The following is a 26,161-nucleotide window of genomic DNA, read 5'->3' as shown; positions in this document are numbered from 1 at the left end:
CCCACGGTCTTGTAGACATCATCATCGGCTCTTGCGATCACGGAAAAATGCCAAATATCGTCGCAGTGTAACAGAAACATAATCATCTTCCGCAAACGCAGTAAATTCATTAACATCTCCATGGTCGTCGTCTTCTGCGATCGCGGCAAAATTCTGATCGTATCCCAGTTTGGATAGACATCATTGTCTCCCGCAGTCATGGAAACGAATCATCGTCACGCATGATCGCAACAACAGAAATTTTATGATCATAAGATCTTTGAGACAACTTGGTAGTAGAATAGAAACGGGACCTGTCTCAACCAGTTTGAATTAGCATGACTCTGGTGTGAGGTGTAACTCATAAATACATGGATGGTCCTACATAGGCAATGCCTGTACATGGGGAATGAGTTACCAGCATCACTTGCCAAAAACTAGCCCTGGCACCTACCTATTGAAGGTATAGTTTTTCTGACTATGCCTGACCTCAGCACAGTGATTGTGTGTGATCTTTGCCTAATGCAACATAACTTATTTTAACCTTGCCAAACAAAGCAAAAAGTCTTTCTTAATTTAAAAACCCCTCTTTAAAATTGTGCCTGATTATTGAATGAGCCAAACTACCTAATACTGAATTAGTATAGTCTGTTGTATTTATAATGGGTATAACAGCTCTTTCACTATTCTAAACTTTTGAGATTGTAAAAAGTTTTATTGAATTTAGAAAATATTAATGTAATTGGGACAAGGTAAAGTAAGTGGGGACCTGTGAAACTCAAATAAAAGTATTGGACATTTTGACAGCAACTCTTAAAACATTGTTTACACTCACGTCATTATCAGAAGTGCCACAGATGGAGCAGCATTTGCACTCAATGCACTGCCACCTGTACTTGCGCACTGACACAATCATGTTGGCGGTGAACTGGAGACAAGTAGGGTGACCTGTAACAAATACAGTCAAGCATACAGAACAAGCTTAATAACAAATCTTCTTTAGTTTAATTTCAATTGTTTTCATAACTGATCATTGGCTATCTGACTCTACGTAAACAAAAGTTGAGTTTTTACTATGACAAAAGTAAAAAAGAAACGACAAAGTAAAAGCACCACTATTGTAACTAAAATAAAGATAAATCAATGCTTGAACCACAGTGGTAGCATAGAAGTAAGCACATATGAGGAGACTCTACCTGAGCGTCCACAGTCAGAGCAGGAGACCAGTTCCTCAGGCTGGCCACTCTTCTTGTTAGCCACAGCATCACCCAGACAGAAGTCACAGTAGGGCGATGGTGTGGCCTTCTCCTTGTTCTGCTGCTCCATAGTCAACACCGGCATCGGAGGCAGCTCCTGACAAACATCAACTTCAATTCTTTGTTTTCAAACATCAAGTTCATTTCTGGTGAATTTACCATATCTAGCACATAGGAGACATTTTCCATCACTAGTAAAAATAAAAAAAGTACAGAACGTTTTGGGATCTGGAGTCTGATCCCAAAACATTAGGTAAACTTTGTTTTTTGATAATCATAATGGAAAATGTCCACAGTAATGTCTTGGATGGTAATTTCAGCCCCCAAATGTATAGAAGGATTTAAGCAAAATTATTACTATTTTCCAGCAATGTCAATGTCTTAATTTCATCATTAGGGGCCTAATCTTAACTTTCAGCTCCTAGAATTGAAATTACAATTGGATAAGTACGGGAACTCGCTCAGGACTTTTGGCACCAGCTTCGCACAGAATTTTCTCATCCGTTAATGATAGTGTAGACAGATCCTACTGAGAGGCCGGTCTTCTCACTGATGTGGGCAGTGGTTAAACGCCTGTCAGAGTCAAAACATCTTTCACTTTGGCCACTTGAGCCGAGGTTCGAGCAATCGTCAAGCATCCGATGTGGTTCTCTTCTTCGACGAGTTCCCAGCCTTCCTCAAACATTTTGTGTCGCACAATACTCTTGTGGGGCTTAATACATCATCCCCATAAACCTGTTTAATGAGGGCAAGGGTCTCACACATTTTTCGAGTCAAAAGCAAAAATTCTCTGCGTAGCGTTGATCGATGGTACGCTCCATGTTGGTGCAACAACACTCTGCACAAAAATCGACCTCCTGTCTTAAGGAGTATCTGCAGGCGACTGAACCCAAGTGTTCCTGAATGGTGGGGGACCCCTCTATCTAGCCCGACCGATCGGACCCCCTCCACCGCTCTGTAAAAGCTTCAGTGAACCAGTTCCGATTATTGAATAGGCATACATGAAATTAAAAAATATGTTTCAGATTTAATTTTTAACCCTTTTCCCTTGATAACCCAATATTTTTCAAACTCTGCACATTTTTTGTACAATGTAATAAAACAGCCTACAATATTTTGTTTTATTTAGTAAATCTAAAATTTTATATTTAAGCAATGACAACAATGCTATCCATAAACAATGCTATCAATACCTCAATTTTGTCTATTGGCTTTGGAGACGGAGGGGCCCGTGTAGCAGGTGGCTCCTCAGGGACCACACTAGGCCCCGGGGTCCCTCCCATGGTTGTGTTGCTACGGGTCTGCTTCTTCACTGGGGTGGCTCCTGTTTAACAATAACATGCATGCAGAGTTATACTAACACACATGTCTCAGTCATAATTTATGATCTAACACATACAAAGCATCGTAATTTCAGCGTTCAATCAACACATACATATTTATTCATATCTGCACAAAATGGTTCAATGCTTTGTTTGGTAAAGATAATGTGATTCGCTTGAGCCACACTCTTGGGAAAACGTGCCCATCTATTTTGGACCTACCTTTTGATCCAACCTATTGTATTGATTCAGCTTTCATTTTCTTTTTAGCATGTTGTTCTGACTACTATACAGTTTTCTATGGGATTTTACAGCTTTAGCTCGGTTTGTTTACTAATCTTGTTATGTGTTAGTCTCACCTCAGGATGGGATCTGGAATTTGATCCCATCCTGAGGTGAGACTAACACATAATAGAATTTGTGAAAACTTGTTTTTTACTAATTAATTCTGATTGAAAATATCCCAAATAATCCTTCAAAAACTATGGTTCAATGAATAGCATCAATGTTATGACTAACAAAAACATAATTTCAAACAAAACATAATTGAAAATTGGTAAAGGTACAAAAGTAATATGTTTGATTGTATAAGAAGTAGAATACTCCTATAGGATAAAAATGTGCTTGGTTGCTTAACTCTATAAAAGGTATTGTCATACAGTGGTATCAATACGTAAATTTGACGTACTGATTTTTTTTTCTAGCAAGGTATATAATTATAATGATAAATAAATAAAGTTTGCATATCATAGTTTCATTTAATGTTTTGAGATTTATTCTGCAGGATATATATTCCTTTTACACTTGAATGAATGGTCTTGATGTGAAACTTTCCCGAAAAATATCAGTTACTATCCTTAACATTATTATCCTCTGCATTTTCATCCTGTTGCGAAGCTTGAACAAAGCAACTAGTTAGTTTGGTATAAAATAAATACATTTTCATAATGTAATAAAAAAAGTTCATAAACAAGAAAACTACAATAGTTTACTTATTCTTCATAAGAATAACATAAGAATTGTAAATTTAAAGTTTTTTTAAATTTTCTCCTTAATCAATTAACGCATAACAATGCTTCAATATGCTAAATTATTTGTTTTTTAAGCTCTACAAAATGGTTTGGGAAAAAATCTTTGTTTCTAGATCCAAAGAAATTTTCATAATTCAAAATTAGCCAAAGATCTACAATAAAAACAACACATTCAATTTAATTAATAATTTGTCTGTCCCCGACCCGCGGTGTGACCGTGTGTTTTGTTCAAGCAGGCCTGCATGTCTTAAAGCTTTACGTGTTGTAAATGTATATGTTCCGTGTCGTGTCGTATTCGTGTTACGTGTTTATTTAATTGAACAATGACGAGGCCATCTAATCGGGTGATTAAAAACTTCACTAGTACTCAGCTGATGATGACAATGTGTCGAAACATGTACTGAAGTGAAACTCAGATTCAATGAGCTATTGACATAAGTAATCTGTTCTTAACTATACAAGTTTATTTTTTTACATTTCTTGGACCTTGAAATAAACTGGGAGGCTTGTACACATTAAACTAGGTCAATTTATTTTTTATGTCTCAAAATAGTCTTAAAATCGCTCATTTAGACACATATTTTCTATTTAGGTTTTTTCTTGCTTACGATATTGCAAACATAATTCTTCAATCATCAATATTCTTGTTATGTTTGCCATATAAATTGTATTTTTCAAGTTTCATGTCCAATCAAACTTCTTTAGTTAACAAGAAATTAAAAAAAAATAGGGTTTCTAGTCCCGTTAATACCGGGATTAAAATACACCAATCCCATCATTTCAAGGTATTATAATTCAATCTGGATCCCAGGATGGAGACCCCTATGTACTTCTCAACTTATGTTCTCATTCCATATTCACTCCTGACCCTTGTGCACCTTTCCCATGATGATAAAAATTAAAATTTGCTGTGAAAAATAGTCTTTGAAGTATAGATTTTATCTGCAAAGCTTTGTTGCATTATATGCAATGGTTAGCAGACTTTTTGAGTACCATGTATAAACAAAATTACTGTACTAGAATCGTACAGCTATCCAGTGCCCTATTATATACTCAATTCAATAACTTTCAAAGTGGAATTAACACTCAAACTACATTCATTTAATGAAATATTGGCCTGTGGATCACCAGCATTAATATTAAAGGTTCAAGTCACCTGCCTTAATGTCAGAATGATCCGTTGTAGCGTAAATTACCTACATAACTGTTTTCAGACCAAAAGGTTGTTGAAACCTAAATTAATGTCCAAAATACTCACCCAAGTATGCACCGTTGTCTTGAATAAGTTATACAAATTACCGTTACTGTACTCTAACACACTACACTATAGTTATTTGTGTAACTAGTGGTGAAAGTGGCACTTTGCTGCACATGAGAGCAATGTTTACGCCCGAGCCGCAGGCGAGTGCAGAATGATCTCGAGTGCAGCAAAGGCCTTTTTCACTCGTGTTACACATTATATTTTTCCTACAGTCACTATAAAGCATAAATAATTAGTCTTTCAAACACTATACAACACGTTTTTAGGTTCAGCTGGCAACACAAATGGTGCCCTAGAGAAAGTAATACCCGCGGTCTGTATCACTCCGCTATTTTTCCTCGGCAAGAAATGTGCTCCGCGTTTTGAGAATATAGTTCCGTATGTTTTTGTAATTTGAAGTGGTTTCCGCGCCAAAAAAAAAATGCTTTAAAGGTATTTTCTTGTTTATTCAGTTCATAGGAATGTTTTAAAAACGTTTAAAAGAAAAGTCCAGAAAATTCAGAAATACCGAAACTACAAACACGAAATGACAGGTTAAATCGTAGTTATAGTCAATCAGCTGCTCATAGTATTATTATCTTTAAGTGTTGCCAACCTATTTCCAAGCGTACACGGATTACGTGCATAATAGAACCACGTTGTTTTGTGTTGTTTCGTTGGAATCCTGATGTGCGGCAAAGTATAAACCGTACGACAAAGTATAAACCGTACGGCAAAGTATTAATATGCAGCAATTAGCAGCTTTCTGTACTATAAACAGTACAAGGAAGCCAACTTTGTCGGGTGACTGTAGGAAAAATAGGTTTTAGCGAATTTCCCTACAGGGATACAGCTATTACCGTAGTTGGCACAGTAAGAACTTCGCTCAAGCTGAAAAATAAATTTAACTTAAGTTAAAACCGTTTGCAAAAACAAATAAAAAACACTCGAACGTGAGAACAACAGTTTGGTTTAATACATTTAAGCTTATAGAATTATATATAGTCTTATGCGGTTTGTTGAAGGGGATAGCAGTTTTCATTATGAACTGGACGGTTAACCCCCATGTTAAAGTTATGGCCAGTATACAAAACAAAATTAACTAAGGTGGATTGAGCCACAGACTGAGTGCTGATGTAGGCTTTCTGTCGAACAAGTAAATTTATAACCAAGAATAATCAAATGGACAGTTATTTATTTGTATACTTTAGCTTCTTTTAAGTAAGAGCCTACATAAGCTATCACAGTATCAAAAACTAATGGAAAACATAGAATTGTAGGCAGTAGTAGCGAATTGTATGACAGGCTCATCATCATGATTACAGCTGGTCCATCGTAGCTGGGAATTTCACTTGATTATCAAAAAGTCAAAAAGTCTAGGGAAAAATTAAACCAGGATTTGTTTAAGTGTTTTACTAATCTTATTACTTTTTAATAGATTTAGATAGCCCTTTTCTACTACTTTTATTAGAAACCACAGCTGAAGGAACGGTGGAATGCGACGAACTGTTATCTCCCTCACGTCTCTTAGCCGTTAAATAACACTTGGAAATAAACAAGGTCGTGTTAATAGCGGCTCTCATTTTACGTCGAGCATTGAAGCGCCTGAGTGCCTCGAATGTATCGGAGCGATGAAGCCAAGTTCGTTTGGCCGTTCTGATCTTGACGAACCACGGATGTTGGAGGGCTTGGGCAGCCGTCAGTCGATGTTTGGGTACAACACACAGTAGCTTCTGCATCAGGTCCTTGGCTTCAGGAGTGACGTGACTCCACGTCAGAGAGTCCAAGTAGTAGTCACCTTCTTTGATCAGCTTCTCCAGCTTCCTCTGGTCTTGGTGGTAGAACGGCTGTTGTCCAGTCAGTAGTATGTACATGATGACCCCGCAAGACCAGCAGTCCACGGGTTTGCCGTAGGGTTTCATCTCTAGCACCTCGGGAGCCATGTAGTTCGGAGTACCGGAGAGACCGAAAAACTTATCTTGGTCACCCTCAACCTCCACGGCTAATCCAAAGTCTGCTAGTTTGATAATCTTCTTCTCTTTGCTCTCCAACAGAATATTTTCGGGCTTCAAATCCCTGTGGACCACTCCCATTGTATGGCAGTATTTGATCGCTTCCAACATTTGAAACATACACTTAGCAGCCAACTCCTCGGTGTAGTTACCGTCTCTGGTGACGAGGTCGTCGAACAATTCCCCTCCGGTCACCAGATCGAATAAAAAAACATGAATTTTTTCCAGACTGATGACTTTATGCAATCTAACAATATTTGGGTGATTCAATTTTCTACATACCCGCGCTTCCATTTCCAGTTTCTTCATAGTGTTATCTCGTTTTACCAGTCTCTGTTTATGAATTATTTTAGCAGCGTAGTGCTCTTTTGTCTTGGAATCTTCACATTTATAAACTGTAGCAAAAGCACCTTTTCCTAAGACTTCTTGTATGATGTATCGGTCTTCTATTATTGGAGGTACGTTATTGATATTGACAGGCATAGACAGGCAGAAATAAGTTGATTAAAAAGTAAATTGGGGTAAGATTTAGGAATTTTTTTTAAATTTCGTTGGTTGTCATAGAAAATTGTTATTGTTACAGATACGTTTTTGAGGAATTTGAGCAAAATTCATAACTAAGAGAGACTGAATAAGTTATTATATTTTAATAATAGCGTATAGGCATATACAAAACTCTTTGAATAAAAATTTTGTATTTCATTATTAAATGTAGATCATTTTTGTTTAATTACTAACATCTGAACAGAAACTTGTATTTTTACAAATTTCACATTTTTCAAAGCACTTACACTAGCCTTATTATTTTCTTTTCTCAGACTTTTACCTTGAAAATTAACTGTGAACTAATACAAAAATATATCACATGTGAATAAAACAGCATTACAGCATTACAGTAACCATGGGCGCCCACAGGGGGGTGCGCCCCCCTGCGATAAAAAGTAAGAAGTAAATTTACTACCCGTAATCAATTAGGTTATAAGGAATTTATAAAAGTACGTTCATAATGGTCATATCTAAGAAATGTTTCAAGTTGATGTTTGAATCAAATAAGTAGTTGACTCACAGATGTGCCATTCTTTTACTTAAACAAAACTATTCAGAAAACAAAACATCAACTTTCTTGGCTGTTATCTAGGCTTTATTCAACTGTAATTTTATTTTTCTTTATTTTATGTTTGGCTTGTGGATTTGACCATATAAATTATACATAATAACTTCAAGGGGTAGCTTATTAATTTAATGTTGGCATATAAATGATGACTTGATGCACAATATACTATTTCATTTTGGTTGGTTCTATGTGTTACAAAATAGTGTAAAAATATGTTTTGAAACACTATATTTTCAGAAATTTTCCCAGGGAAGGACCCGGACCCCCGAATGTTCGTTAGACCTACATATTGCACCCCCCGGTTCCAAATCCTGGGAGCGCTCATGACAGTAACATCAGGTTTCCTCTCAAATGCAGAACAACTTTGGATTGCAAAAGCTTTAAGTTCTGTTAGATCCCTAAAGGTAGACCCCATTAATGCTGGCTTCATTTTTAAGAGGAGAAAGGGGAGACAATACGTACTGTTACCATAGATAATGTCAATATTCAACAAACAAATTTTAATTAAATATAATAATACTTACTTTTACTTTATACTTTTTATTGTATATCTACTTTGAGCACAGTTTGTGTTTTTAAATCCAGAAAACACTATTTAGGTTTTTTTATGTGCAAAAGGTGTTGCATTATATGAAAGGGGTACCCAAACGGTCCTCGCTTTATACAAATAATTAATTTAATCTGGACTTCCATAGATCCTAACAATTAGGATTTACTGTTACTGGTAATCCAAATAATTTAGGGTTTAATATATCTAAAAATTTAAATTTACATTTATGAACAGCAAAAATTCTTGACTGTATATTCTTGATTTGTGACTGTATATGGAAGACTAACTAAAACCAACTGACTGACAGTTGACTGAGGTATATTGCGGATGCAATGGGACTGAACGGTAACTGGAGTGATGTGTGTGAATCCACCTTAAGTCTGTTCAATAATGTTGCACTATGACGAAAAATATAGTTCATCACACGGGCAAAAAGTGCTAGTGATAAATTTAATAAACAGGTAATAATAAGTTGATTACTTTTACTTAGTATGCAAATTATAAATAGTGAAAAGTATACCTCAGGAATAGTTTACACAATACAATGGTAAAGGTAATTACGAGGTTAATTCATGATTTTGTATGCAAAGAAAATAAGACTTGAAGTTTGAATTGATCAGTCAAAATATTAAATTAACATCATATTTCATAATCTGACAGCTCTCATTAACAAATATATAAATTAAAATTCCTTACATGAAGGGCAATTTTATAATTTTTCAAAGCTGTTCAAGAACATACAACTAAATATGAAATAAAAAATATTAAAGTTTATTGATTTTATATCCATTTGTGTATAACTTTTTGAATAATCAAGTTCGAATCTATTCTATCACTCTATTTTATGGGGATGTATATAACAGAGAGCCTTAACTTTTATAGTGATACACATACTTTAGACCTTATGCTTAACCCTTTTGAGCACCAAAGGTGATACATAGGCCATGCAAACCTTTACTTACAACTACTGGAACTAAACTCAACCAAATCAGCTGAAGCTTAAGTCAAGATCAGTAGCTTATTGTTGTGGTTTGCCCCAGAGCTGGTAAGACAAATATTAATAGTGGTTTATTTACCTTGTATTTTCGTCACAGCTCAAAAATGTTGTATAGAAGCTACAACCATGGTTTCGACGCCGTTTGCATCATGGTCATGTCGAGAATCAAAGCATTGTTGTCACAGTCGGTCGCTTGGACGCCGTCAAAATCACATGAACACAAACACGAACACATACCGGACATATTAACATTTAACAAAAGGTTTTCGGGGACGGAATACAGGCCTGTGTTTATTTAACTGTACCGTCGCCGGAGCCGGCTGGAGAACACTCAAACCATGGTTGTAGCTTCTATACAACATTTTTGAGCTGTGACGAAAATACAAGGTAAATAAACCACTATTAATACAAGATTAGTAGGCCTACAACTCTACTACGCTTGCACTTTTCAGTGGTACACTAATTGTTGCAAATGCGATAGTTTCATTGCTGTGCCTTGTCCCTCAACTAATAAGACATAATATTAATTTGACTAGTGGTTTAGTTTTCTTTATTTTCGTACCAGTGCAAATTAGTTGTTTCTTAACCCTTTTGAGTACTAGGCCATTTATTTAGATTTTTTAAGACGTTTAACTTTTAATTCTATTACCTCTTTTTGAATTGTAACTTTGTTCCCACTGTTTTTTTAATTAGGCTGGTATTTGCTGCAATCATTGAATAAAAATGTGTTTTCGACGTTTTTGTTGTAAATTTTTCAAGTTTTTTATAAATTGTAATGTTCTGATAGCATTATTTGGAACCAAAGGCTTATAAAATCAAAAACATTTTGTTTACAATGTAATATTGAATTAAACCTGTATGTAGATAAGATATATGTTAAGATTATTATAATATAGAGTTTTAGGGAAAAACTTGTTTCTCAGTAAAACCTCAGTAACGCTAATTACGAACACTATTGTGGTTTAACTAAAATATATCATCAAAACAGTCTGTGACTAACTAGTGCTGCTAACTAGTAACGCAATAATTGAAGACGTCAGCTTGAATACCGGTTTTCGTAGTCTTCAGCACAGATAGCCGAGGTGGCTAAGGCCTTGTCACTTGGCCAGTGGTATTCATCTGGTTCGAGTCCCGTCCTGTGTGGCAATTAGGTGACAACCTGTGTGTTTGTAGCGATATACTACAACCACTGGGGCATAATGAGGTGGGGTTTAGACATTCATCTCGAATCATCAGATCGGGCGAATCATTTAGCTAAGTGGTTGTTAGTGTATCCTATAAACATGATCACCAACGGCCGTTTTGTTACTTTTTTGTTTAAATAAGTAATTTTTAGCAACTTCCTCTCTATATCCGTAAAAAGATTTTGTTATACAACAAACACTCAAAGGGTGAAAAACCCATGGTTTACATCACTCAAATAACCGGCAACTGTTAAAGTGTGATATTCTTGATTATGGCTACATCTGCACAATTACGGCGTAACCAGCATCAAACTTTGCTAGTAGTAAGAAACAACTAACCTGAAGTGGAACGAGAATAAGGTAAATAAAACCAATATACAGTAGGTACACCTCCTTGGCCAGGGATTAGCATCTTAGATTCAAATCCCACTTTGGCCAGGTCTGTTAGGAGGTCACCTGTTAGTGTCATGGGTGACTGGATAGAATTATTCATCTCGCACTAGGCTACTTGTTGCTTAAACTTACAACTGTATGTGTCTATAAAACACTTGTTCTATAATTATTTCGACTAGTTTGTTGAAAAGTATTAAATATCATTAAAATAAGCATAATTAAATCCAATACAAAATCTCTTGGGCTCAAAGGGTTAAACAGGCAAGAAGGTGGTAAATAACAACATGTTTAAAATGTGTAATGTTTATATTGCATGCATATAAAGACAATAACTGTGGATAAAAGGCCACGATACATGACAAGATTGGTCCCTCGACATGAGCGAACACATCCAGTGACACATCATCACCCTACGACTAACCAATAAGTATTGCGATGTGTGAATAAATAACAAAACAACTTATCACAGAGTTCGATTATGCCCTAACTCAAACAAGCAAACAAAATAAAACTCGAATAAATATGTACCTAAACACAACCTCGGTTAAATAAATAAATACAAACTAAAACTCAGTGTAAATAAATAATGCGAATAAATACCGATCCGACCTTCACATACACAACATTCACTATATAATTACCTAATAAATAATAACAATTGGCAGTAGTTTTCACAGCTAAATCAACAGACACAATGTCAACAGTAACGGTCCATCGAGCGGTGAGGCGGGAAGACACTTGTATATATAACCGGACATATAACGTCCCGTGTGTGGTGGGCTCGTCGGCTGAGGTCGCAATAGTAAGAGAGAGAGGTGATCTGTCCGTGCGTCCCTCCAACGGTCAGCCTTAACAGATAAACAACCAGGTTAGTCAAGTAGTAGTGATCACTCTTACTATTGTGACTTCAGCACTAGACCTCTACACACTACACATGGGACATTACAAACGACTATAAGACTCGTGCTTAGTGACATTAAAATACAAATGGGTCCTTATAATTCTTGTTTTATATACAACCACCATTTAAGTTAAGACTCACGCTTCGTATATGAATGGTCTTACTTGGTATTAAATACTTGTGGAAGCATTACAATTTCTAGTTGTTTAAACACTGACTCTGAGACGGTATTCACATATAACTGATATTCTATTAAACTGCTGTTAGATGTTCTATTATTGAATATTGAATACTTCAAACTTTTCACATTCGAGCAGTCTCAACAAGGCCCAAAACAAAAGCTTAATGGCTGAGACCGAGGATAATTAGGTGAGGATAATTTGACTATAATACACCCGTTGATACTGAAGTTGACCTTGATATTTTCACTATGAGCAATTTTTTTGTCGCTTAGAAAGCAACCTGCGCGCTAATGCTATAGTACTCGCCACCCTAAGTTGAGGCAGTCAAAGGCCGCACTAGATATACGCTGTGCGGCCTTGAGCTGCCTCAACTTAGGGTGGCGAGGACTATAAACCAATGCTAGAGGAGGTCGCTTTCTACGCGGCCGAACTATAGACCTACAGCGCTTGTTTTATTTTTTATAATATTCTCTTGTAGTAAGTACTTAACCTACTCTGCAAGGCCTAGGATTTCTAATTCTCTATTTTCTTGTACTGACTATATTTTTGCCATTTGGTAAAATACCAAAATTAGTTTGTAACAGTAATTTAGATCTTATGGCACGGGTGTCTTACATTTTGACATGACCAACAAACAACGGATTCGATCCCATTATGAGAAAAAAACAGTTTTGGTGATTAGTTTAGTCTCTGAATAATATTTACACAACTAAAGGATAAGAATACCTGTTAGGTGGTTGAGCTATCCGTTTTATCCTGTTAGGTGACCAATGGTTTCAAACCTAAAGGTTCATTTTCAAGTTGAATACAAATTGTTTGTTAAAAAATATACTTTCAACTCTGGAGCCGCAAAAGTGGTCAGGAGTGTATCAACTCTTCAAAACTGATTTTGACTCAAAACTGAACCTTAGGTTCCAAACCAGTGGTTGCCTACAAAAATAACAAGATCACTCAACAGTACTACAGGTACAAGTTTTTATTTTTGGAATTTAATGTGATGAAACAAAAATGACTAAGTAATCTTAAAAACTGTAGATTTGACCAAAAATATGAATGTTTTACACTTTAACCGAGCGAAATGACTTACTTCCAACATTAAAAGCGAGCCTGTGACGAACCCAGGTACAAAATGACTTATCCGCAAGGCAAAACCGACTCGACATAAAGCAGACCAAACAATCCCTGACACAGCAAAACTCACACTGAAGCGATGATGAGAACATTTCTGTTAGCTTCTATCCGTTACCATGAGCACCAGTGAAACACAATTAATTACTTTACCCCTTAATCAATTTACAAGTGAATAATATTCTACTAAGTTTGAAAATCAAATAAATCTTGGTGTGAATGCAAAAGTGTTTAAAACTAATCTAGTTACTTGCACATGTATCACATGAAACGTTTATCCTCTTGAACAACTGTTTGACGTTCATATTTAAAAGTTATATTTTATCGTTGATTGTTGGATACTGAGGTAGGCCTAAATTCTTTAACATGAACCACCTGTAGTCAACATTTCTATTCAACTAGATTCAGATTGTCGAATGGGGCTCTAACAAAGCGGGTTGTAGTAAAATACTAAAATACCATTCTCTCCCTCAGTATTTGGTACTATCTTAGTTGAGGTGATGTCTAAGATAATATGGTTTACAATAAGTTGACCCTTTATCATGTCATTCAAGGTAGACGTATTCAACAGAAATCAGCAAATTGGCATCAGTCCTCTCTGAATGGTGGCTTGATTCAACAATTTTCATTTGTTTCTATAACTGGCAACATCTTTAACATGGGGATGGAGTGTCTACTAGCCTAATATCAATAGTCCAAGGTTTGGTTTAACGTAATGTTTTTACTTTTAATGTACGTATACAATATTTTTATTTTTTTATTTAAGTCAACAATCCCTATCAACTTGCCTTAAATACCAATATTTGAAAAAAAAAAATGAAAAGTTAGTAAGTAAATGTTGATCTAGTTTTAAAAAGAAAACTGAAGATGTAATATTTTTTAAGTACCAGCCTAATTTACACACACACACACACAAACACACACACAGATAAAATTGTTTTATAACTGAGGTTGCAGAATGAATGAGAAAGCACTTGTGTGGTTGACAAGAAGCTTCTATATTGAAAGTTAATGAGATAGTAATGATAACAAGAAGACTATATTTGGGATTAAATACCTGTCTCACTTTGTATGGCGTCCTAAAATATTCTTACGTTTTATGCCATTTTATAAGATGGGATAAAATCTAATTTCACATCCTAAAATACAACATGATTTTTATGTTTTTTAGCGAATTTCCCTTTAGGGAAGTAGCTATTACCATAGGTGGCATGGTAAGACCTAGGCCCGGGACCGATTTACTTTTTCATTTTGATGTTCCCAGAGACCAAAAACACCATTCGTTCAAATTTTTATATATGTATATGTATATATATATATTTATAGAGATTTATATATATATGTGTCCGTGAACACGATAACTTGAGTAATTTTTATCCAATTTTGATGAAATTTGGTTTAAAGGTGTAAGGCGGGATAAACTTGAATGAGTTCGCGAACCAGCATGATCGGACCATGGGAACGGGGTTTTACGGGGGGTTATATGTGGTAAAAATTGGTTTTTCTCATTTTTGACCCTCAAAACACAAAATTTCCCAATTTCTCTCTAGACCTTCTTAAAGAGCTTAAAATAACAAATAATTTAGTATATAAAAGTATTTTTGTACGTTTATTGGTAACGGAGAAAATTAAAAAATTGTAAATTCAAAATTCCCATGTTATTCTTATGGAGAATATTGTAAAATGTTGTAGTTTACTTGTTTATAGATATATTTTGATCAAACTTGGCAAATTTATTTATTTTATACTAAGCTATTAATATTTTACCAAAACACACTATTAGTTTCAGTTTCCTTGTAGCAGCAAACCTAGGTACTTGTTAAACCTAATGTTATTTAAATAGTTTTAATTGAAAATCAATTCAGATAATAAATAGAAATTCGCTTAGTCAGCAGGTTTGCTGCGGCGAGGGTATTTTATGTTTATGTTTTCTTTTATCCAAAAAGAATACCTATTGGCTTTGAGTTAAGAGTTCATTGTTCTTTGATTCAGAGAAAGTGGTTCTTAGTAGAGAGACCTTTCCTTGTGGATATATGTGGACCTATGGGTAATTTACATGATCACATTTCTGATTAGCTGGATCTAAACATGGGACTTAAGGTTGTAATTCCTACTCTCTGACCACTAAAGAAACCTCACTAAATGACTAAATACTTGCAAAGCTCAATTTTGTTAAACATAACTATCAGTTTCAGACATTAAACAGTTGGTACTTAACATGAATCTTTTGTAACATTTATTAACTGTGTTATTGTCAAAATATCCATTATAAAGAAAAACAAATTGGGTTTGAGGTTCCTCAAATCCATTGTAAGGACGATTGTGGAGGAAGTGTTTAAGGATAAAATGTTACAAGCACTAATTGGCTGCAGCATTGAATAGATATAAAAAAATAATTAAATTTCACTACAGCTTAGATATTCTCAACAACAAATCAATTAAGAGTCTAAACTGCAATACAAGCAACCATTAAAACCATTATTGGTTCACTATTGACATTTCTAACTAGGCATACACAAAATCACAAACAAAAACAAAATGACACAAAATAAATCACAATACTTTACCTTAGTAGTTCCCACTGTGCAAAACATATAACGCAACACTAAACAACACGCTAAAAATCAACAAACAGGTTAGCAAAAAAAAATCAAAACACAACAGACAATAGACATAAAAAATACAATAAGTCAACCTCCAACTCAAATTTGAAATAAGCGCAAGCACAGAAAAAAGTAAAGGAAAAAATCAGCAAGCAACCTGTTGAGCGTAAAGATAGAAAGGCAAGAAGAGCGTACCAGGGGTATTTAGAAAGGTGAGGTAACTGTCTTGGTAGTGGGGAGTCTGCCAACCTGACGAAGAAGATTCCTGAGGAGGGGGGGTGGGAGGAGCCGGTGCGGCCGTAGTGGCAGCACTAGCCGTGGTGGCGTCACTGCTAGCCTCCTCTTCCCCCGTCACCGCAGCGCACTTCCCCTCCTTGTGTGAGTGTGTGTAGTGGTAGGTGAGCCCGGGTCGTGTTTTGTACCGGGCGCCACACACTACAACAACACTAGCTGGTACCCTTCACCTTGCTAACAGCTGACTACCAGACAAGAGGCTACACCGTAACCGGGACAGGATCAACATTACTAATACTATAGGGATACGGAAGAAGGAATGAACACAAAACTACCCGAGAAAAGAATTTAGCATTCACTAAAGAGCACAAGGGCCTAAGATTTTAGGATTTTTTTGGGAGAATTACAGGCTTACCTGAATGGGGAATAGTCCAATCTGGCACAAGAAGATAAAACTTTAATATACACAACTAAGATTTCTCTGTCACTGACAGCTTTGTCTTCAACTCATACCTTCCTCAGAAGAAAATGCTGTCAGTGACAGTGAAGCATTCTAAAATTTTTTACAACACTTTCTTGTGCCATATTGGACTCTTCCCCATTTAGGAAAGCCCCCCCACCCCTTAAAAAACTTTAACATTCCTGATATTCCGTTGGACCAGGTGTAGACAATATTTATTTTAAAAGAACAAAGTTGAATGAGCCACTCAGAGTGCTTTAGTCTAAAATTCAACTTTCCATCATGTAATTTTTGTTACTAGATTGCTGATCAGACATAAAAGGTTCTACACCCTATAATAACCTTACCCAATTCCTTATATTCAATTTGGCTTGATCAAAAATTGTGTGTATTTGATACAAATCAGTGAATTACAGCACACTTTACTGGTGGCTTAATACAACTTGTTCATTCTCATTCGAAAACTGGCCACAACTTTAACACGGCGATGGAATGTTTAGTTATATTCATAGTCATAGGTTAGAGGCAATTTTCGGCACTCAAAAAGTCATGGCACAATTAATTTGATATTTCGCTGCTTCATCACAGGTACTTCTGAAGACACTTAAAGGGGTGAATTACAAAATAAATTGAGTTATGAACTTTTCATGTGCTCTCAACAGCCTGTACCTCTTCTATTGGGTCAGTTAGTTGTGTACATTCCTTCTTTGTGAGTTTAGTTCTTTATTAACTATTTTTGTCATTCACTTCTTCCTGTTGTATGTTTGGTTAGGTTTGTGTTGGTTTTGGTTTAGGAAAAGAGGGTGTCTACCAGTTCTGTTAATATAAAACTATGTGAACTTTAAATAGCTATCTGCTACACCTTTAATGCTAGAGGTTTATGTTAGGAAATCGATTAATTGAATCGCACATGATGTTGCAGATAAAACATTCTAAGGATAAAATGTTGTATTAATAGTCAAAGATAAAATCCAAAGGCAATCCTTTGAGGGTTCTTTTGTTTAGGAGAAAAAATAATAAAGTTTGGCTTTAAGTTTGATATGAACATTTTTACAGAGTTTTCTTGAAGCTCCTGTATCAAGAAATGTTCACGATTTTATTTACACATTACTCAAAACAAAGAAAAAAATTGAATTAGTAACCATACTAAAAATGTGGTAAAATACACAAGTGTAAAACCTCAGTGTAAAATATTTGTGTAATTGAAAGGTTGTGAACATGCAAAGTTAAGGGTGCATAGTTAAGAAAAACTCAATACCATAATAACTAAACTAAACTATGTAGCTGAAAACACTAGAGAAATTAAAATTACACCATTTAGACTGGTAAAGCAAAGGATGGCTAATTTTTGGCATAATTTCAATGTCACTATTAAACCACTAAGGATAGGAAAAAATACCTTTATTCAAGAGTCAAATAAAACCCATGAATAGTGTATACTGAAATGTTATGATGGTTTGGAGAGTTATTCCCATTTTAATTGTTTCCATTAAGGCCTAAGTAAGATCGATCTCTTGAGAAAGCACAGTAGTATCAATAATTGTGCACCTCTGTAAAACGCTTGGCTAGTAAACTGGGACATTTTATTGTCATTGTGTGCCTAATAATGTGTTTACAATTTGATAAGTCCCAAGGAACAAACAGTAATAGATGAATAACTAACTCAGTAACTAAAAACAAAAACTAAATTTGTCTAATAAGCTTGTGATAATAATACAATAACATTTACTATATCTTGCAAACAATTTTCTATTTCTGTAAAAGGTTTATATTTATTTAATTTTTGAAAGATTCTTTGTGGGATTAACAAAATTGTATTTTAACCAACAAAAAAAGTAAAATGTTCTCAAAATATATTTTTATATTATAGGCCTGATATGTTATTTTGTGCACCGTTTTCATAGCAAAATAGGAATCAAATAACTAGCAGCCACCTTTTGCTTTAGCAGGAAATATTTAGAAGTAGGTTATATATTAGAGTAGAACCTCGCAAATCTGCCATATAAACTGTTAATATGAATTCACAAAAATTGAGGAAATCAAACAGGTATATGCTGATATGTGGCTAAACAAAATAGCATTGATCAGCAAGTCACACCTGATTAGAGAAAAAAATATTACATACTCTCAATTAAACTATATGTACATCTTTGATTACCTTAGTAGGTAAAAATGTTAGAAATTCGCTTTTTTAAATATTAAAAACATTGTAAAAGTAGAGCAGTTGGCGAGGTTCAATCAGGGGATAGAATGCTGGATGTAAGCTGAAAGCCAAACAGATTGATAAGAGCTGGAGGTTGAGGGATAGATCGTCAATCATCTCCAATCAAAATGCTGTTGAGGTGCCAATCAACACCGCCAAGGGTCGGAATGTGTTGCAATTGAATCCTAATCAAGTAGAAGAGCTTTAGAGTTTCACCTGATATTAGTATTAATTTTACCAAACACAAGAAGAAAGGGAATGCTGTTAAGAGTTTAAGGCTGCAATAATTCAATATCTACATTTCAACAAATGTGGCCTTCAAGCCAAGTGGCTGGTTCAGAAGTTTTTTCTCAATGGGTAGAACTTAGCTAGTTCACCTGAGGAAATTAAATACCAAGAGCTAAAAGATATGAACAAAATTTCATATATTATCTGAAAAAGTCATATTATATTAGGACGAAATAACAGTGTTTTGTGACTTGTGGATCTATTTACTTAACTTTTTCTGGTAAGTTATGTTAACCTCTACACATGAAGAAAAAACTTCTTTAAGAGCATATTGGATTTTTTTTATTTGTGGTATATTTATTATTTGGTTATAGGTCTTTCACAGGATGCATTAGTATACGACAAGTATGGATAACCCTGCATATTGGATAAATTATAGCACAATAATTCAACCTTCCCTATTTTTGTTATATCCAACAGTGTGGCCAACGGAAAATCCAAAATCTTAATATGAGGGTTGAAAGGAAGAAAAACATCTTAAATGTAATCTTAGGTATTGTTTTGCCTAGCGGTAAAGCCTGAAAGTACAAAAAAATATGTTTTATAACACTTGTAATAATATATTTATACTTATACTGATGACTTACAAGATGGTAGATAGGTATAAAAGATGGTAAATGGTGATAGATTTTGATTGGACTTGTATATTTATCGTCAACAGTATTTAAGTGTAAATATATTACAAGTGCTGTTAGAGGTATTTTTAGTATTTTTAATAACACATACGATGCTGATCAAGAAGTTATTTAGTGCTTAAGGTCTAAGCCAGACAAAAAAAAAACATTGTCAATTGAAAATGAATTATTCGTTTGCAAGTGGCAGATTAACAAAGTCAATAGGTTTTATAGGAAGTGAAGTGGAAATCATCTACAAGAACATACCAAAGTGGAATAAAGTTTTTCTACTGACCACACTATTAGTAATATTGACTAAAGTTAAGGCAATAATAGTTTCATTGGTGTAAATTTATTTATAATAAAATTACTACATATAATAGACAATGTATGCATTTGAACCCATAACAGGAGTATTTTAAATTTTGACTTTATAAAAAAAAATATGCCTGAAACACCTTGAACAGCATTTTGATTGATTTGAAATTTCCTTCACCATGTTGACCTACACCAATACTTCCTAAAAGATAGTTAAAGAATATATGAGTTTTAATTTATGGATGGCTTAGGCCTACATGGAAATTAAAACTTTTGGGACAAAAAGAACATGATAATTATTGAGCTTATTTGATTCTAAAAATAAAATTTAAAATGTAAAACAGGACTATTTTGTAAACAGTGTTTAGTTTCAAGCAACCTGTTTAGTAGTTATTATTCATATTTTAAAATGTGGAAGTTTCTCTTGGAATCTTGTTCCCCAACAAACAATTATCACTGAGCTAGTAAACCAATCACTAATGAACTATGACACATCGTTCTATGATTGATTATTATTCAGTTGTCTATTTACCTACTCATTAACTGCCAACTAAGCAATCCATAAAAAACGTATAGCACTTAAGCTACAAAACTAATGGTTTCAATACAATGGAAAAAACATTTAATTTTTTTTAGTTTGACCTGTATAAAATCCTATAAACTTGGTACAAAGAAAAGTTAATGTTACAGGAACAGAAAATATCAGAACTAACAGAAATAGAAGAAATATAATATCCCTAGCCACAAGTACGAGTTATAATGAAAACATGTAAGATTTAGGTTCTAAAATATGGATAACTTAGCCGAATGTATTGAAAATCAAGACTTACGATCACAACTGAACGGCTTGTCGGTGTCGTTAGGATCAGCTGCATACTGCATTCCCTTCTTGCGTCCTCGGCCAGGAGTGGCAGCCGCCTAACGGAACATCATGGTATGTAAATCTAATCTACACTATTTCAATGGCTTTTGAGCACATTTAATGTAAACTGGTCAACAAAGTAAACTAATCAGAAGTGTAATATCTACCAAAAATTATTTATTACATTATTTAAAATGTTAAATCATTAAAAATATACAGTCTAGGCAGAACATAAGTTTCCTTCAAAAATAAATGTAAGAAAATCTTATACTCATACAACAGATTAAGCAATACTTATCTGGCATGTTCATTTAGGCTACTCTTTACATTATTTAAAAAATTATTATTATCTTAGTTTAAGTTATAATGCTTTCATTTACAACTATGTTTTACCTCAAAATAATTTGATAACTATACTAAGACAGACACGTATTTTACAGAGGTATTTTAAGCTGATTATGAAATCAAGAAGAGTATAATAGAGTAAAATTATCAGTATAGCTTTGTTTCCGACAAAGATCAGCTTTCGCCAGGACCATAACTGCAATCAATAACTGCTTGGTTCAGTTTTGCTTGTTAGACGAGCACTTCAATCACTCATCTACCCGGTTATGCTAATGAATATTCAACACTAGTGTCTACCTTGGTTTTCTTAGTTGATTCTGAGGGTTTGGATTGTTTTCCGCCAGCCCCTCTCCTTTTGCGCCTCTTGGTGTAAGTTTCTTCGTAGTCGTAGTCAGAATCCTGATCTGGCTCATCAAAGCCATCCATGGCCTGCAGGTCTAGCTCATCATAGAACCATGCGTCCTGGGAACACCCAAAACATTAGATAAACCTCCATGGGTTTTGATAGCGCTAGAGACCAGTGATTCTTCACAGGCAATTCTCATGAGGTCTGCTAAGCGAAACTCAAATGAATTTTAATTTTGAACAAAAACTATTTTTGATAACTATCTACTAATCTCATCTTATAATAGCCTAATTAAGTTTTGAAAATCTTTGTACAACTATAAATCTACATTTTACTGGACCGATTTTATTAATCAGGTTGTTGAAAAGCTCACTCCCTGTAGATTTGCAAATAATTATCAGTTTCTTTTTGTTAGGATTTATGGTACAAATAAAAAATATATGTTTCCCATAAGAAATACATTGAAAACTGGGGTTTTCCCATTTTTTAGGCAACTTTTGGCTGCCTTTGGCAAGTATTTTCAAGAAATGCATAATAGTAATTTGTAGGAAATTTTATTCTCTTCAGAATATCACCATCAATTTTGGTTGATTTTCTCACCATTTAAAATTTATTTGCAAAAAATCTAAGCAACCTCCGAATTTATAGTGGTAAATCAAATAAATTTTCAGGTATTTTAGGAAGAAATAAGACATTATGTACTATTTTTCTACATGTTACGTATCTGTTGTTAGTTTCGGTTTCCACATTCCATTAAAATTTGAGATAGGATTTACCCATAAAGCTCTGTCACAGTCATTAGACCTGATTACAACCCACAATCAACAGAGCTGTCACCCAAAGCTCAGGTCTGTACTTCTAATAATGAAAATAGTTCATTGGCATTCAACACGTGTGATAGAAATCATCAAGTAGGTACATTTTATTTTACCAGTAAGCTTCACTCCTTAATTGAACAATCTCCTTGATTGACTGAAAAGGTTTAGTTTCAGCAGTTTTGCTCAGTTTAATACTCAGTTTTCCATTATTGTAGAGATAACTAAGCAAGTATAATTATGTTACTCATGATGGTTGTTATGGGTCTTTGGACAAGTATTAAGCCGTGGCCAATTGAAAAACAAAGAATATCTAAAGTGAATTGTATAAGTTTTGTATTGAGGGATTGAAATATACTAAACAAGAAACACTCTAAAGCTTGGCGTCAGTACATAGACTACAAATTCTTTAAATTAAGAAACTAATTTACTATGTGATTAGGTCTATCGAAGCATGACCCCATATGCTGTTATATGTAGCCTAGTCTTAATATAGTTTTAGTGATTATCAATATTCAAACAGAGGTGCACAATGTCTTTCAACAATCCTAAATTTAATTCTATTTTCCAAATTAAAATAACTTACATCCTCAATATTTCAAATACATTTTTCTACAAGAAAAAGCTAAATGAAAAACATGCTGTGGATAATTCAGCTGACACAAACCAAATTTTGATGCAGGGAACAAACATTATAATTTCTAATTTAAGTTTTGAGAGCAATGCATTTTGCTTTTTTTTAGGATTTTAGTAGCACATTTTGCACCTCCGTCATGTCTAAAGAGTATTATAATCAGTTGAGATATGAGGCCTACTTTCTTTCCCACCTGCACCTTGGCAGTGGCATCATCCTTGAGTCCAGAACTGTCCTTGCTGTCTTCGCTGTTAGCCAAAACCGAGCTTTCCACAATGTTAGCCACATGCTCGCTGTTCTCAACTCCGTCTATATCCTGCCAGGACAATCGAGTGGTCAATTGACAGTTAAATATTACAAACACACATTGCATAATGGTGGTACGTAGCTAAGACCAGGAACAGCTGATCAACCACTCAATTTTACAATACGAAAATAGTATTACACAGTAGGCCTACATTACACTATACATAATATCAATTGTTAACAGACAACTGTAAATCTCAGAAACAACAAATAAATTGTAACGTAACAATCAAAATTTGTGCAAGTACAAATAAACAAATTTAATAATTAATATAAATGCGACCAAGAAGGTAAAAGGACAGATGGCTTTGAAATAATATTTAATTAAGATCTTTCTACTCTATTAACTAGCAATATATGAATTCTTATCTGTTACTGTAACTAGCAAAGTCTACTAAATAATCCACACGTCAAGAAGATTATTCAGAAAATCTTGGACACACGCAGGTGTACCAACACATTAAAACATAAAACTGGTGACAAGTAAATTTGCGTATTATAATTCATTCACAACACACTTAAGCCAATAATGGCTACATTGATTACAGACCTTGCGCCTGTTCGGCATCATGAGGTATTGGCGTCGCTTCTTGCGCCACCGCTTGCTCGGATATGTGTACACCTGTCCTTCGTTGAGTCCAGGTAATCGTTGCCGAGCCGACATAAACAAGTTGGAATGGTTTTGCGCTATACCTACAAATACATTTAATATCAGGGAATTAAAAACGCATCGTAGGGATCCATTACAGGAAATAAAACAGATGTAAAAACATAAAAACAGATGGTAAGAAAATTCTCATGAACTGTGAAACAATTACACACGTGAGGAAGAAAAATGTGTTTTAATTCAAATGCTTGGTGAATGTTTGATGATATTGAAAATCAACAAAATCTTACCCCTTCGGTTCATTGAAAATGGAAAATCGTCTTTCTTCTTGAACACACCAGAATCCAGATCATTAAATCTCTGTTTCCGTCTTTCTAGACAATTTAGGTTAAGAATAAAACTCCAGATCACATTTTTTAGAACATGGATTAGTTAAATATAAAGTTTTATTTTTTTTTATTCCATTAACATTGGAAATATTACAAGCTGGTAGACAAATTTAAATCATGAATGATGCTATTTATTAATCATTATAACGTACTCTTCAAACGCTTACCTAAGTTCACCTTTAACCTGAATCCAACAAAGAGTAAGCAACTAAGATTCATAATTAAAACAGTTATTTAGTATTAGTAGGATACATAAAATCAAATTGTTGTAAAGTAAATTATAACATGAAACTATATCAAACATTGTGTAATTTAGTGTATTTACTTACAAGGGTCTATTGTAAAGTGACTCTTCTCAACAATAGCTTAAGCTTAAATTGAAAATAGCGAGGGTCAGATATAAGTTTTAGCCTGAGTGATGAACAATATTTTGTCATACTCCACAATTTTTTTAGGCTAACAAATTCACAACCAAAAATATTATGGCTTGTTTAGCTATAGTGAACAAACAGCTGTTACTTTTGAAAGTTAGTAGGCCTACTTTGCAATCAGCATTACTCACGATTACTAGAAAAATACCGGTATGGATCATAAACATAAACAAATGACGTTGTTGGCCCGAATCCTATACTAATAGCATATCGATCCATATCGGTATTTTTCTAGTACCTAATCGTGGCATTACCCCAACAACACCATGAAATATTCAAATTTCCTAAATTCTATTAAATTTTATTCGTTTAAATAAAATGCTAGGCCTATTTAACAATTGGAGATTAAATATAAAATGTACAGACACAAATAAATTTTCTAAAGAATATGATAAATGCATTTTTAAATAGGCCTAGATCGCAATTATTTTTTCAGCTAAACTACCAAGAAAATTAATTGATTGATTGATTGATACCAGATTTTAACTAATATTCCTACAACTCTGCAACAAACTTTCATATGATATAACTTTATCATGCAACTTTGAGTCGAGTTAAACACATTTTACCTGTCTGTGGATCTAAAAACGGCATTCTCATTCTTCTTTCAATGCAGAGTCTTGTGTTATAGTTTGCAGAGTTTTCTATGGCCTCTCGGTATGCCGAGTCATTCATAAAACTGAAAAAGAAAAATATGACTTAAAGGCTAATAAATAGTTAGCAACCAAAACTGGCGAATTACAAAATCTCATAATCATAATCGTAATCATGTTTATTGGCACATAACGTACAGAGCGTACAGGTGCTTCGTTATCTTCTTATAACATTTAAAATAGTCCTTTCTTAAAACTAAATAACAATCTTAAACGTATTTAGTAATAACTAGTGGCCTATAGGGGCTATAGCCCCTAATTTAGACTACAATAAAAAAAAACATATATAAAATGACAAATATTCTAAATAGGCCTAAGTTTTTAAAATTATCAATTTTATGTTACTTAAAATTAACAGTGTTTTTTGTTTTATATCTTGGTTTTCCTTCCGTTGGGAGTCGTATATTAAATGCTTCTGATGTGTCAATGAAATACAATTGTAAAATAATGATTAAATCAATAACACAACATATTAAGAAATGGAAACGTGCACGCGATTTGGCCTGAGCCCGGAGAACGACGAATCAGAGCTGAAATCATACAGCCAAACATTGCACATCTTTTCTAGTTTCAAATTGAAGATTTGTTTTGTAATCTTACGAATTCTGTTATAGTTTCCATTTTGAGAACCACATGTAAAGGTCAAAATTATTATTAATTATTAGTAAGGCAACTCCCCATTTCGCGGTAGTAAGTCAGAAATATATCTATGAATTTGTCCCTGAATTTTAGGACAGTAAGGCCCATTTCCCGGAACTCTCTTT

The 26,161-nt window shown here is 34.3% G+C and overlaps 1 protein-coding gene across 7 annotated transcripts in view; it reads right to left on the bottom strand.

Annotated features, from left to right (window-relative positions):
* Positions 1–26,161, bottom strand: part of LOC128999290 (zinc finger protein neuro-d4-like) — a 50,530-nt gene that overhangs the window by 4,873 nt on the left and 19,496 nt on the right. The window contains exons 2-11 of one of the 7 annotated variants that reach the window (XM_054425697.1): positions 25,314–25,423; positions 24,215–24,298; positions 23,868–24,010; positions 23,193–23,327; positions 21,514–21,678; positions 20,840–20,927; positions 16,088–16,327; positions 2,429–2,559; positions 1,176–1,332; positions 815–927 (exon numbers count right to left, since the gene is read on the bottom strand). In XM_054425697.1, the coding sequence (XP_054281672.1) occupies positions 815–927; positions 1,176–1,332; positions 2,429–2,559; positions 16,088–16,327; positions 20,840–20,927; positions 21,514–21,678; positions 23,193–23,327; positions 23,868–24,010; positions 24,215–24,298; positions 25,314–25,423 (1,366 nt within the window). The remainder of the gene's footprint in view (positions 1–814; positions 928–1,175; positions 1,333–2,428; positions 2,560–16,087; positions 16,328–20,839; positions 20,928–21,513; positions 21,679–23,192; positions 23,328–23,867; positions 24,011–24,214; positions 24,299–25,313; positions 25,424–26,161) is intronic. The other 6 variants (XM_054425699.1, XM_054425698.1, XM_054425704.1 and 3 more) reach the window with 6 other exon arrangements.

Source organism: Macrosteles quadrilineatus, unplaced genomic scaffold, assembly GCF_028750875.1.
Source record: "Macrosteles quadrilineatus isolate MER2022 unplaced genomic scaffold, UCM_ALF_1.0 Scaffold_8__2_contigs__length_117827958, whole genome shotgun sequence".
NCBI lineage: Eukaryota > Metazoa > Arthropoda > Insecta > Hemiptera > Cicadellidae > Macrosteles > Macrosteles quadrilineatus.
Note: the sequence above shows the minus strand (reverse complement) of the source record. Positions and strands in the feature narration are given on the sequence as shown.